This window comes from Syngnathus scovelli, chromosome 13, assembly GCF_024217435.2.
Source record: "Syngnathus scovelli strain Florida chromosome 13, RoL_Ssco_1.2, whole genome shotgun sequence".
NCBI lineage: Eukaryota > Metazoa > Chordata > Actinopteri > Syngnathiformes > Syngnathidae > Syngnathus > Syngnathus scovelli.
The window spans coordinates 9,983,933-9,996,215 of record NC_090859.1 but is presented as its reverse complement, the minus strand read 5'-3'; the positions used below and the strand labels follow the sequence as shown (position 1 = coordinate 9,996,215).

General features: G+C 41.9%; 1 protein-coding gene across 6 annotated transcripts in view; it reads right to left on the bottom strand.

Moving 5' to 3' along the window:
* mrrf (mitochondrial ribosome recycling factor) overlaps nt 1-12,283 on the bottom strand; it is a 16,878-nt gene extending 4,595 nt beyond the window's left edge. Inside the window, exons 1-8 of one of the 6 annotated variants that reach the window (XM_049739196.2) lie at nt 12,147-12,283; nt 9,925-10,098; nt 9,707-9,859; nt 7,770-7,888; nt 4,653-4,744; nt 3,038-3,197; nt 2,897-2,976; nt 321-1,290 (exon numbers count right to left, since the gene is read on the bottom strand). In XM_049739196.2, the coding sequence (XP_049595153.1) occupies nt 2,899-2,976; nt 3,038-3,197; nt 4,653-4,744; nt 7,770-7,888; nt 9,707-9,859; nt 9,925-10,096 (774 nt within the window). In that variant the 5' untranslated portion in view covers nt 10,097-10,098; nt 12,147-12,283 and the 3' untranslated portion in view covers nt 321-1,290; nt 2,897-2,898. Of the gene's footprint in view, nt 1-320; nt 1,291-2,047; nt 2,977-3,037; nt 3,198-4,652; nt 4,745-7,769; nt 7,889-9,706; nt 9,860-9,924; nt 10,099-11,363; nt 11,478-12,146 lie in introns of those variants that run through there. The other 5 variants (XM_049739195.1, XM_049739191.2, XM_049739194.1 and 2 more) reach the window with 5 other exon arrangements.

Here is a 12,283-nt window from a genome sequence, read left to right as displayed (position 1 = left end):
TCAGCCAATTACATTTATAAATATTAATAGACCCGTGTAAGCTGACTGAAAAGGTCAAAGATCCCCTTATGAACATCAGATTCTTTTCAATTGAATTTGCATAAGCAGCCATTTTACGCTGCACGCGTGTCCCCTTGGAGAGCTTTATTTCATATTCATGCGCTGATTGGTGCCTCAATGACATCTTCTGGGGAGCTTCACACACTCTTTCGCACTCCAGAGGTGATGAGGGGAAAGGGGATGTGTGTGTGTGTGTGTGTCATGCTACTCTCAGATATGTAAGAAAGAAATCAGCATACAGAAGTATGGACGAGAGGATAATGGGAATGCAACAACACAAATTGCCCTTTAATACATCTCGACTTGTATTTTAACCTGATATATTTTGTTGTACAGTATCTGCATGACACAATAGGTACAATAGTAGGTACAAAGACAAGTGAAATGTTCAGGGCTGTTTCAAATATTTTGAATCGCCTATGTATGGCGACATCCAACAAAACTAAATGGAGGTTCTGCTTACTTTAAGAATTTCATGTGACAGCAGAGGTCATTGCTTGAAAATGGCTCTGGAGTTTTGTCAAGTGGAGCTGGTCATGTCATTGGCGGAGACGCTTGTTTATTATGTAAATGAGCCAAATTGTGACATCATATTTAGTCAAAACAGTTGACCTACTTTTTATTATTGTGGGAAAAAGAGTTGCACAAAGGATTATTTTCTGTCTAAAGGCAGACTTCATATATCTTGTTAGATTGTGCAGGTGTACCTATTGAAGTGGCCACTTGTGTATACTATAATTTATTAACTTTTCCGCCCCGAAGTTAGCACGTCACATTTATCACAGCCCGTGTGGTTATCTTTCCTTCTGTGCACCAAACGAAAACAAAAGACCCTGCTATCAAATCCTCCAAAAGTTTACTGAGCTAATTTAGATTTGTATATTTTTCTGCGGAAGGGCCAAAGGACACGCCGCAACTTCTATAAAGACGGAAGGCGCGCACGCACGCATGAGCCGAGAAGGCGGTATGCTGTTTTGCGGTAAACATACCAAAAAAAAAAAAACTCTTCACTTGATAAATGTCAAGCGAAATGAAGCTATCAGCTGAAAGCAATTTCCTCACGCTTGGCCAGCGTTTGTTGCGCCAGAGACTTGGAGATTTTCAGCCCTCCATCGATCATGAAGCCTCTGTTGCAGGCCAAGGTACACAATGCCCCCCAAAATTGCTGACATCTGGACAGGGAATGGCCCGGAGAACGCCGCCATTTCCACGCGAGGCCGCCGCCGTCCCCTGCAAAACTCGTGTTTATCTAACGACTCTGCTCTGTTTAGCCCATTAAAACGAAACCGCACCGAAGGACGCGGGAACGCTTCATTGTAACATCTTTTAGCAAACGGCGTAAAATCAATCGCGTGCGTTTGTGAGACCGTTGGACTGCACCCAAAATAAATATAAAAATAAAGACAAAACCACAGGAAGAGGAAAACAGGAGTCTATGCTAATGGTTTTGCTCCCATTCATACAATCCAACTACTATAAGAGTGCCATACTTTTTTTTTTTAAGTGTAGCTATTTCAGAACAAAGACAATATTAAAAGCCTTCCTCCCACCCTAATGGACCATTGTGGTGCCAACAGTCAGATCCGCGCACACAGGAAAAGTCCATTATCACTCAAACTAATGGAGGAGGAGAAGGAGGGGGAATTCGACTTCAAACTGAAAGTGGAGAAAAAGAAAATAAGAGCCATCACGCACGCACAAACACGCACTACAAAGTGGTTTGGCTTAAATAGAGTCCATCAATAATCATTTAAAGGAGAGAAGACATGTGGTCAATGCTAGACATGCATCTGCATTTTCAGTCTTGAATGTGAAGCAAATGTTTAGCAACTGGTTGACAATGTTGTCTGCTTTTGCCACCGGGACAAAAAAGGAAGAAGGAAAAAAGTCAGTTGACATTTAGACGGGTGCGTTTGTTTTATCCAAACAGACAACCCTTGTGGCGAGAGGGTGTAATGAGGAGGAAGCCCACAAATGCCATTAAAAAGCCATTCCTACGCAGTGCTGTATTTATTTGAAGACGGTAAAAGGGATGATTTTTCTTCGCCAGTGATGTGGCAACAAAGTCGAAAACTTCTTAGGGTGTAATCACACAACAACGACCTGGTAAACAAGGAACACATAATGATCCCCATTAAGCCAGACGAGAGAGAAACTGACAATGATGTAATATTCATGCTCGGCCAGTAGTTGGCGTAAAGAATTCCTGACAAAAATAAAAAACAGGTCCAAAATTAGTCCTAAAACTGAAAAGTAAATCCGAGAATGGTCGGAAAAGTTTTCGCTAGAAGCATGCTGGCCTCCCACGACAACAACTGAGGATATTCAGAGGTCGAGTGGCTACTTGTGCCGCACTAGCTAGCTCATAATGAGCTGGCTACTCATGCGGCTATGTCGAGGAGTTGCTCTTAATATGCCACACACAGTGCGGCGAAATAAAATCAATGTAGGGACAAGATCGTTGCAGTCTGAAAGGAGCTGGCGTGAAAAATGGAGAGTGAGAGAGTTGGTATATCTGAATGAATTGACTTGTTTGTGGTTGCTGTCAACCCAGATAAAGTAATAACACACAACCACAACTACTAGCAATGTTCGAACTAAAAAACATGCTAATTGCTAAGCTAACCCAAGATTAACACGGCTTGTTTAACGCCGTACACCCTTACTACAGTTTTTATCTTCCCTTTGCGTAAACCCCAAAAATCCAAAACCAGTTCCCGCTCTTTTCGTGTTGCTGTCGAATATCAACCCAATGCGTATTAAACATGTCCGCCGCTTGTGGATGTGGCAAAAAGATAAAATATAAAATCCAAATGCTGCATGTGTGTCTCCTCACATTCATCCGAGCAGCTCCTTGGTCTTCGCTGCGAGCTGTTTGTCAATGTCTGCCGCGATATTGTCGGCCATCTGCTGAATCTGTCGAGAAAAAGATGTGACAGTCTCCTGATAAAGAAAACCTCTCGTTCTTCTTCCGTACCTGTTTCTCGATGAGTCGGATGGTGTCCTCCGATTGTCCCTCCTTTGCTTTTTTCACTTGCGTCACGGCGTTTGAGCGCACTCTCCTCAGAGAGTCTTTGGCCTTGTTGCTGAATTGCTTGGCCGTCTTGGCGAGGTTTTCTCTGTGCTCACGTGTCACTCTGCGAAGGGAGTAAACCCAAAAACAAAAAAAAAACGGGAACAAAACAGAAAAGTTTAATCCCTTGGCACACAAGTGAGGAGTGCACATTTAAAAGCCGCACTCAAATTTCTGGTCAGACATTGCTGACGTGTGATGATATTAAACAGGCTTTGACCGACAATACAAAGATTTTAAGCTAATCTTTTCCCAGAGTAGCATGTAGAAGAAATCCTCGGAAATTGCAGGTCGACCCACTTATCGAGTGCTATTCAAATTGTCATTTAAAAAGTCCTTGTGTAAATGTAAATGAACCAACTTGCCTTTGATTATACCTTTAAAACAAGCACGGAAACAAAGTGCTAAAACCAGGGTGTTATTAGCGAAAAGTTTGTAGCCGCTATATTACAAACAATCCCTCCCCTAGATTTCCCTTCAGAACTGAAACCTTCATCAACCCGACAACTTTTGTAATCACCCCGCTTGTTTTAATCACTCGCCAAATTTGACTCCACGTGTCATTGCGATTCTTTTGTCCCTAATTGCCGTTTTCTAGCCCGCTGGACTATTTGCAAACAATCCACGAGTAGCATCTATTTACTGCAAACAATACGCTCTAATTGCTGATTCCACTGCAAATCAACGGGCGCCTTCTTCTTCTCTTTGCAAATGCAAATGGATGCTCGGGAGCGTGCCGGGGCTGATTGGAGGGGCTGGGAGGCTGCCTTTTGGGGGAGCGGTCCGATGCGTGTGTCCTTACTCCATCAGACTAACACCTGCTGCTGAGACGGCGGCTGGAACCGCCAGGAAACGCGCATGCACGTAAACAAGCGGACTGGCTTTACATCTTATATGCAAATATGCACAGTAAAAAGAGTAACTGTATGAAAAGACTCAAATTAGGGAACATATGACCGAACTATGTTGGTTCTTGTGCCAACAGTTAATAAAATATCATTTTAGAGGGAATTTTGAAAACATGACAGCTTGTCACGCAAAATATTATCAGTTCCTTATTAACACTACCATTATAGCAAAAAGAATAAAAAATGTTCGATACCACTTTTTTTTTCAGACCGATACGACCACTGGTACTTAAATACGCCGATACCGATACCAAGTGCAGATACCACTGGTATTTTTACACATAAAACTTTTAACACATAAAATTCCCTCCCTCAAAAAACAATTGTAAATAATTTTAAATAAAGACATATTCAATGCAGAAATATTCCTTAAGCATTTCACAAAATGATTGGAATATTTTCAATTCTACAAATTTCTAACTGAGTACCGATACCGTGAAATAAAACTGGCATGGGTATCCCTAAAAAGAATAGCAGCCAAGATTTTCACATGGCTGTTTTGCCTGGAGGAAGAGCTGACGGATGACCGCAAAAGAGTGAAACAACTGGGAAAGTCTTTGTTTGTGCATCCGTGTGTACGCATGTGTGTGTTTGTGTAAGAAGAGACTCACTTAGGAACAGGCACCTTGATGATTGTCCCGTCCACCTCAGGGTTGAGGTTCATGCTACTCTCTCTCAGGGCACGGGCTGCTGCCGAGGTAGCCTGAGGCCACACACACACACAAAAACCCAAGAACACACACACACACACACGAGAAAGTCGGGGTGAAAAAACAAGAATCAAAGCTCCAACGGCAGGTAGTGGTCTTTCTCCAGCTGGCAGTCATTAAGGTGTTCTGTATGCTGTGCGTGTGCGTGTGGCTGCTGCCCGGACACTGTGGAAGTGCCTTGGGCCACTGTCAGCGCCCGGTCCTGTGGGACGGGGCTGAGAGGTTGCAGGGCAGGCCGCTGACCCCGAATGACCCTACAAGAGAGTCTGCTTGCGACATACACACACTCATAAATGAGTGTTAGCACCACACTTTAATTCTTTTTTTTTTTTTTTAAACAGAGGGGGGGGAAAAGTCATTTGATTATCACTCTCCTAATTTGTTTTTCTTGCAAAAGTTTTTAAATGTTAAAGGTTAAATAATTTTTTTTCCCAATTGAAATTTTTTTTGGAACTTTTTGGGGAAATATGTTTTGTCTATTTACCTTGCCAATTAACATGTTTTTTCTTAAACTATGACTTTTTATTGAACAATAAAACTTCCCTTTCATAAAATGGGTACGCTTTCTTTATTAAGTTGCAATTCTTAATATCCCCATTAAATTATATTTTTTTGGGGAGTGTAAAATTACAAGTTTAATCTCGTAAAATGGAGACTTTATTCTGATTGAAATTTTCCTCATACTAGCTTGACTTGAGTCTCGTACTTAATTCGTATACGGCAACAGCTGTTGTGAAATAAATAGAAATGTATTTGTAGGAATATTCTCAGATACGACTTCTCGTTTTATTTTTTCTCATCATGTGATCCATGCATCGAATGAATCATTCCGTATGAAATCACAACCGTCTCTTGTTGCTCATTCTTGTCTACCTGTTGCGGCTGCATTATTGCCAAATAAACGCACCAGAGTGTGCGGTCACTTGAAGCTGAGCTCGTCGACTGATTAGTCTTGTGATCAAAACTGTGGCCAGAGAGAGATCCTTCTTGGAATGACCTCATTAATGTCTCGCTGATTGGACATCAGATAGCCTTAAAATCTGCCATCATCCAGCATGACATTAGGAGGTAAGTAGTCCAAAAACGCAATCTTGACCAAGATCATTTGGACACAAAAGAGGCTTTACTGACAGATTGCAAACATCTTACCAGATGCTGCACTTTGCATACAGGAGAAAAAAAAAAAAAAATCACAATTTAGCGGCATGACAATTCCCTATGCTGAGCATTCCAAAGAGTTTAAAAAATGCATAAAAAAAAGTGCATATCCGTTTTTTTAAAACCTCCTTCCGAGACAGCTCCTTCTGGTGTTTTCCACTGGGGAGAAAAAAAAAATGGCGGTGAGATGAAAGGAGCTTATTTGTGTGCAATGAATTAATTCATTCAGCTCTTGTTTCTTTTTTTTCCGCTGAAACGGCCCAGAGAGCCCAGACCTCTGCTTGCTCTCTCGGAGCGTCAAGTGATAGATTTGACTCATACCTATATTTGAGTTCTTCTCTGCATCATATTCATCACCTCTTCCGCGCTCATGACGGCCAAACCGGAATTTTTCAGGCCAGGTTCTCGTTAATATGGAAGTAAGGGGGGGGGAAATTACGCTGAAGTTTCACATCAAAGCTAAGAAGTGAGCGGAAAGGAATGCGGACTTGCCGTCTTCCTGCGGGTGATGCTCACCTACACGGGCCTGCTGCTTCTTAATGAATGACTGGAAAACAATTGAAGGGCATCTGGAAGGCCCGGTAATGGATAGGCATCATTATAAGCCTATTAGCTCCGGCCACAACGGTCTCACTTCTCTGTGCGACGTCGTGTATGTGTTGTGTGTCTGCTGGGAGCGCGCGTGTGGTCTGCGGTTAGAGTCGCTGTGAAGAAACACTTACCAGAGGACCACTGGCCGGGGGCACTTGTGGCTAAAAATGCAGCCTGCGACTGAAGAGTTCCCCCAAATTCAATTCCGCAGCCCCGCTACTTGATATCCGATCCCCTTGGCTCGCTAGCTATGTTGGTGAGATGAGGTTTAGGTCAGGGTTCTCATATTTTCTGCCATAATAAATGATTCCCACTCACTGATGTGGCATGAGGTCATCAGGTAGGCCACCGTAGCTACCTAGCATTAAGCTAAATCGAGTTGTTTTACTTCAACATCATTAAAACCAATGTACTACTTTCCTATTCGACACGGTTTCGGCATTATTTTGTGGAATCTTTTAAGAGATGGCACAAAAAAAAAAGTCCAAAGGGGTCAATTTGTCAGCTCCGTTTAAAGGTTAGATTGCTAAATGTTGCTACTTTAATTGTTGGATTGTCGTCAAGGAGTTTTATGTCGAAGAAGAGGGAATACATGATTGTGTAATGTCTTAATTGTACTAAAAAAAAAAAAAGAAGAAAAACGAAAAGAGCTTTGACTTTCCGGACCACCAGTTTGGAAAAGTCTGGACAATACAAGCCTACTGGAAGAACCAGAGCTGTGATTTGTACAGTGAAGAAGGAAAGCCGGATCGGGAAGAAAAAAAAAAAAAAAAGAAAAATAATCCATTCCTTCCTAACCTGGGGGTAAAATGAGGTCATTTCCCATTTGGTGACAACATACACACAGACGTATCTACATATCCGCACACACACACAGTTCAAGTTCTTGGTGCTATCTTTCACTCCAGAACAAAGAGCTCCTCCAGCGATCCATCAATTAGCATACGAGACCAAGTTGGCGTGAGACGCTAAGGTCGGGTTTCATTTATGTCGGCTCTGGCTCCACTTCAAGCCTCACATGAATACCTCCGCCAAGAACCAAAGAACCAAGACCGGAGGTACTTTTGTAACTACAGTTTGTTTGTTTGTGAGTCAGCAGGCTTGCACAGAAACTACTTCACAAATTTCCAAGAAAATTTGCGGAGTATTAGCACATGTGCTTTGGAAGCATTTGGTGCAAATCTGGAGAATTAAGATTTACATTGCAAGCGGCCAGTCACTCCCTGAATATTTTTTTTGTGTTTGTTGGTTTGTGAATGATGGTCTTACCTCGGGGTAGCTGCTCATATTGATCATAATGAGCTGAGGGGATTTCATGGAGACTTGGCCCAGCTGGTTGAGAGGGAACTTCCCATCTGGTGTTGACACCACAATATGGTCCAGGGCTCCTTAACATGTAAAGATTTGCCATGTCAACATTATTACACTTTCTTTCTCACAGTGAAATAAAAATAACGTTATTCACAATGTAGGGCATAAAAATGGGTTTGAGAATATTTCATGAGGATTCATCTGGTCGGATATGATTGGAAAAAAATATTTGGTGTTATTTTTATGAACACCTTTCCTTTCTTCTGTGATGAGAGAAGGAAAGGTGTGTTGACCTCGACCCCCCCACCTCTTTGCCTTCCATCTGGCTAACCTCAGACGCGGTTGTTTCCTTCTCTTGCACCTCTGCCTTACATCACTCTGTGCCTGCTTAGGCTGCGGAGGTTGCAACTTTTGACACGGCTGGTGGTGTGTGAAAAAATAAATCGTTATTTTCTGGGATTGTTTCATTGTTGGATTTCAAGAGTCCGATATAGAAAATATGGAGAATGGAAAGATGGGTCAGAGGGTTTCTTAATCCCTAGTCGTGACCTTCAGCCTGTCCGTCTTTGTTACTTGTGCCTTGACGATGTGCACCTACGCATCTGCTAGCAATTAAGTCGGCCAGACAGGCGGCCATTTTTTTTACCGAGAGAGGCAGCGGTAAGAGATCGGGGCAAGGAGAATATCAAAAGTTGCAACCATATTACGTGAGAAACATGATGATATATATATTTTAAAAAAATAGGTTCACCTTTCGACAAGAACAATGAAGAGCCAGGAGATTAATTCATTCATTTATCAAATTGAATATACGGTTTTGATTTCAGTTTGTCCACTTGAAAGTATCCATTAGTGAATTCATGGAATAAAACCTTGACATACTATTATTCATTCCCTTGTCTGACTTTAACACAATAGATCTTTTTTTTTCTTCATGAAAAGGTCCTAATTGAAAACAAAGGGGGAAAATATCACAGAAATATTATAAACTCTAATAACAAAAAAATCTGGGATACAGATGGAGTGGGCAAAAAGTGAAGTAACTGACTGAAGGATGACTGCATCCAAGTCAAACTAATCCTTCAAAGCACCGACAGGAAGATGCTGCATGGAAGCTTCCCTGGCAACCCAGCTCTGACCGCAACAACCCCGCGGATGTTCTCCCTCCATCCATCTCTGGCTTTCTACACACTTTCATACATTTAGATCCACACTTACTCCTGATTAAACCCAGATGAGGAAATTTGCGCAAAACACACACACACACGCGCACACTCGCTTGCTCGCACAACTGACGTCATTCCCATTCCAACATCTCATCCCTGCTGTCAGACCTAAGTCCTGCTGCCTCCCCGGATTACCGTGCAGCTGGACAGAAGAGAGGCGGACGGACAGATGGATGGATGGAGGCGGGGATGGATGCCGAGGAAGCAGATGGAAATAAGCGTTCTTTGTGCTTGTAATTGAAATAGTTTGAGCCAGAACATGAAAAAGACGAAGGCTGGTCAGGAGAAGGACAAATATGAGCTTGGGATCATATGAACCTAAAACATAACCCTGAGGAATTGACCATATAAGGACTTTTATGCATTTATTGCTATTATTATCATCATAGGTAGTCCTTAGCTGAATAGAACACGCTTCTTCCGCCCATTTCATCCCCCTATGACCCTCATTCCAAACTAAGCTACCATTTTTCCAGGCCGGAGGCACCGGGGTCACGACCTGGATGTAGTTGGGGAAATCATGGTCAAAGTGGGGTCAAGGTAAGGTCACAAGGGGCACGGCACGATGCAAACAAGGCGCGTGTGGATTTTGATGGATAAATCTGGTTTAAGCAGAAGCTGACATGTTTGTATGAAATGTCGACTGAGAATATGAGGATGAGATAATACCGGGCGACGTTCTGATGCTGAGGTTGCGCGTGAAGTCATCTTTCAGCGCATTGACGACAGCCGCCATGTCTTCCTTCACTTCTTCCAGACTGATGATGTCTTCCACTAGAGCGGCGCTAATATTCACCTTGGCCGCTTGTCCTTTTGTCTTGGCTAGAAAGACGACGACAAAGAGCGGTCAGCGAGAGACATGGCACGCAACTCACGTCCACACTAACCTTTGGCTTTCTTGGTGGCATAGAGGCGGATGCACGCAGTGGGCCGGGAAAGACTGTCAGGGAAGAACATCGGGGAGCTGAGGTTTGCAGGGACCACCGGGGCACATCTGAGATGTCGCGCCAGGGACTGACACAGCAACGGACGCAGTCGGTTCAAATGATTCACAGCCATTGCTAACATAAAAAAAGACAAACATAACATTACAAATATATTTTAATATTTATATTGTTTTCCAAACAAAAAACATCATTTTTACATTTTAATTAATTTTTATGTGATTTATTTAAAAATATTTTCTAACAAAACACGATATAGACTATCTAATCTCACTTCATTTAAAATAGACTCAAAATTTAAACCTACATTGATTCATTAAGTATGAAGTAAATATATTAAATAAATAGAAGCGTCTGACTCCAGTTTAGTACAAACAAAATTCTAAAAATGTAGAATTTGACTTAATTTTTTCCATTTTCAAATTTGAAGACTAGTCTCATTACTGCACATCTATTTATTAAAAACAAAAAAATGGTAATAGCCGATATCAGCCAGTAGGAGGTGGGCACACATCTTGTACCACCAGTCACTCATTTCTCCCACTGAATTCCACATTTAGTGCTGATGTTTGGGAATTCCTAAAGAGGAACCTCTCCCACACCATTCATTGAACAACATACACCAGAACAGCCCCTCTGACTTTATTATGGACTCACCACCTCCCACCCTGCAGACTATGAACTGTGCCGCTGAACCTTAGAGTGCACGCAAGTACAGACAAACTCCGGACTAACAAAAGACCGCAGACACAAACACACTAAATCCTGTCTTTCAATGTCACTGGCTGTGAAGAAGGTTCTTTGAGCTTCAAGGGTAGAAGCATACCACAGTGTTGGACTCAAAACAAAATGTGGTTTAATACTGCTACCGTAAATGGGGTGTTCAAAACAAAAGTCAGCGGCGAGCATACCTCCGACAAGGACGCACTGTTAAAACATTTTGAAAAAAATGTTTTTATAATTGGCAGAACACACTCTGACAAGACCTGCCAAATGGGGAATCAAAAATGGAACACTGTATTTGACTATCCTATAAAATATTATACTCAAGCACTAAAATATTCACCCTATAAATTACAAAATCTTATTTCCAGAAAATGGTTGCTCGAGTGCCACCCCAGATGAAACTTTCTAGAACCGCCACTGTTTTATTTTGTTTTGTTCTTCAATAAAAGAGGCCCGGCTGTTGTACAGCTCATTATTACCACGAAAATCACAAACCAAATCTATGAGGCACACGTCCAGAGATGATCTGATATCCAAATATGGTCAGGGTAGACCACCACTACATCCCATGTCAAACCCCCCCCCCCCCCCCCCCCCCCCCCCAGGTTTTCAAAATCTGGCATGCAGACTCTCCCGACAAGCTGATATGATCTGACCCAACTGTGGTAGAGCAGATCGGCTCCGATGAGGGATGCTGACGGAGCTCCTTGGAGGGGAAGTCAAGCAGAAAACGTGGCGCACAGGTGGTCAGTGGGATACTGTAACAACACACTTTTCTACAGCAGCAAGCCCGCATGAGGTCTCCTTTGTGCACTAGTGTGAACAAAAAAAATTATATCTGATCGTGCTCTTCCTGGTTTAATCTCATCTACATCAAACAATAAACAAGACTAAACACAATATGTGTAATACTATGTAAATTAAATTTTATGCCATGTCATATTTATACAGTATACTTCTTCAATGGATAGCAACATAAAATCATACAGACACCACAATGATTGGACTTGTTGACCACTGTGAGAAAACGTCATCCATTTTTTTTTGTAATTTGGAAAGTATAGTCAAATAAGACATGAATTATTTTGACGAATGTGACCTAATGATTAAATGTAAGTCACGTGACATCCATTTAATTCAGACTGTACACACGTAAGAATTAAAATATCAATATAATTCACTTGTCACACTTTAATCATATTTAACATAAGATACATTATTGTAATATGTAAAGACGTTCTTACATGTTTTAAGAAATAGGTTAAGTTTATTAAAAGAGTGAAGGTCGGCGTGTTGAAGACATTTCCCGCCTCTTTATCGACTCATAACACGTCAGAAACTCAGACACATTAAAAAGAAACACAGTGAATCCGAACATAAAAGATTAACATTGTTAAAAGACAAATAGTACGTTAAAATACACAAATAATCGCACTTACTGTGACAATTCTTCACGGGAGCATGTTACGGGGAAGCGGTGCTTGACATTATGTCATCTTCCCTCGACGTGTTTTGGAGACGGTGACGCTTGAAATGCTTTACAGAGTGTGTCAGATGGGCGGAAACCAACCTGACG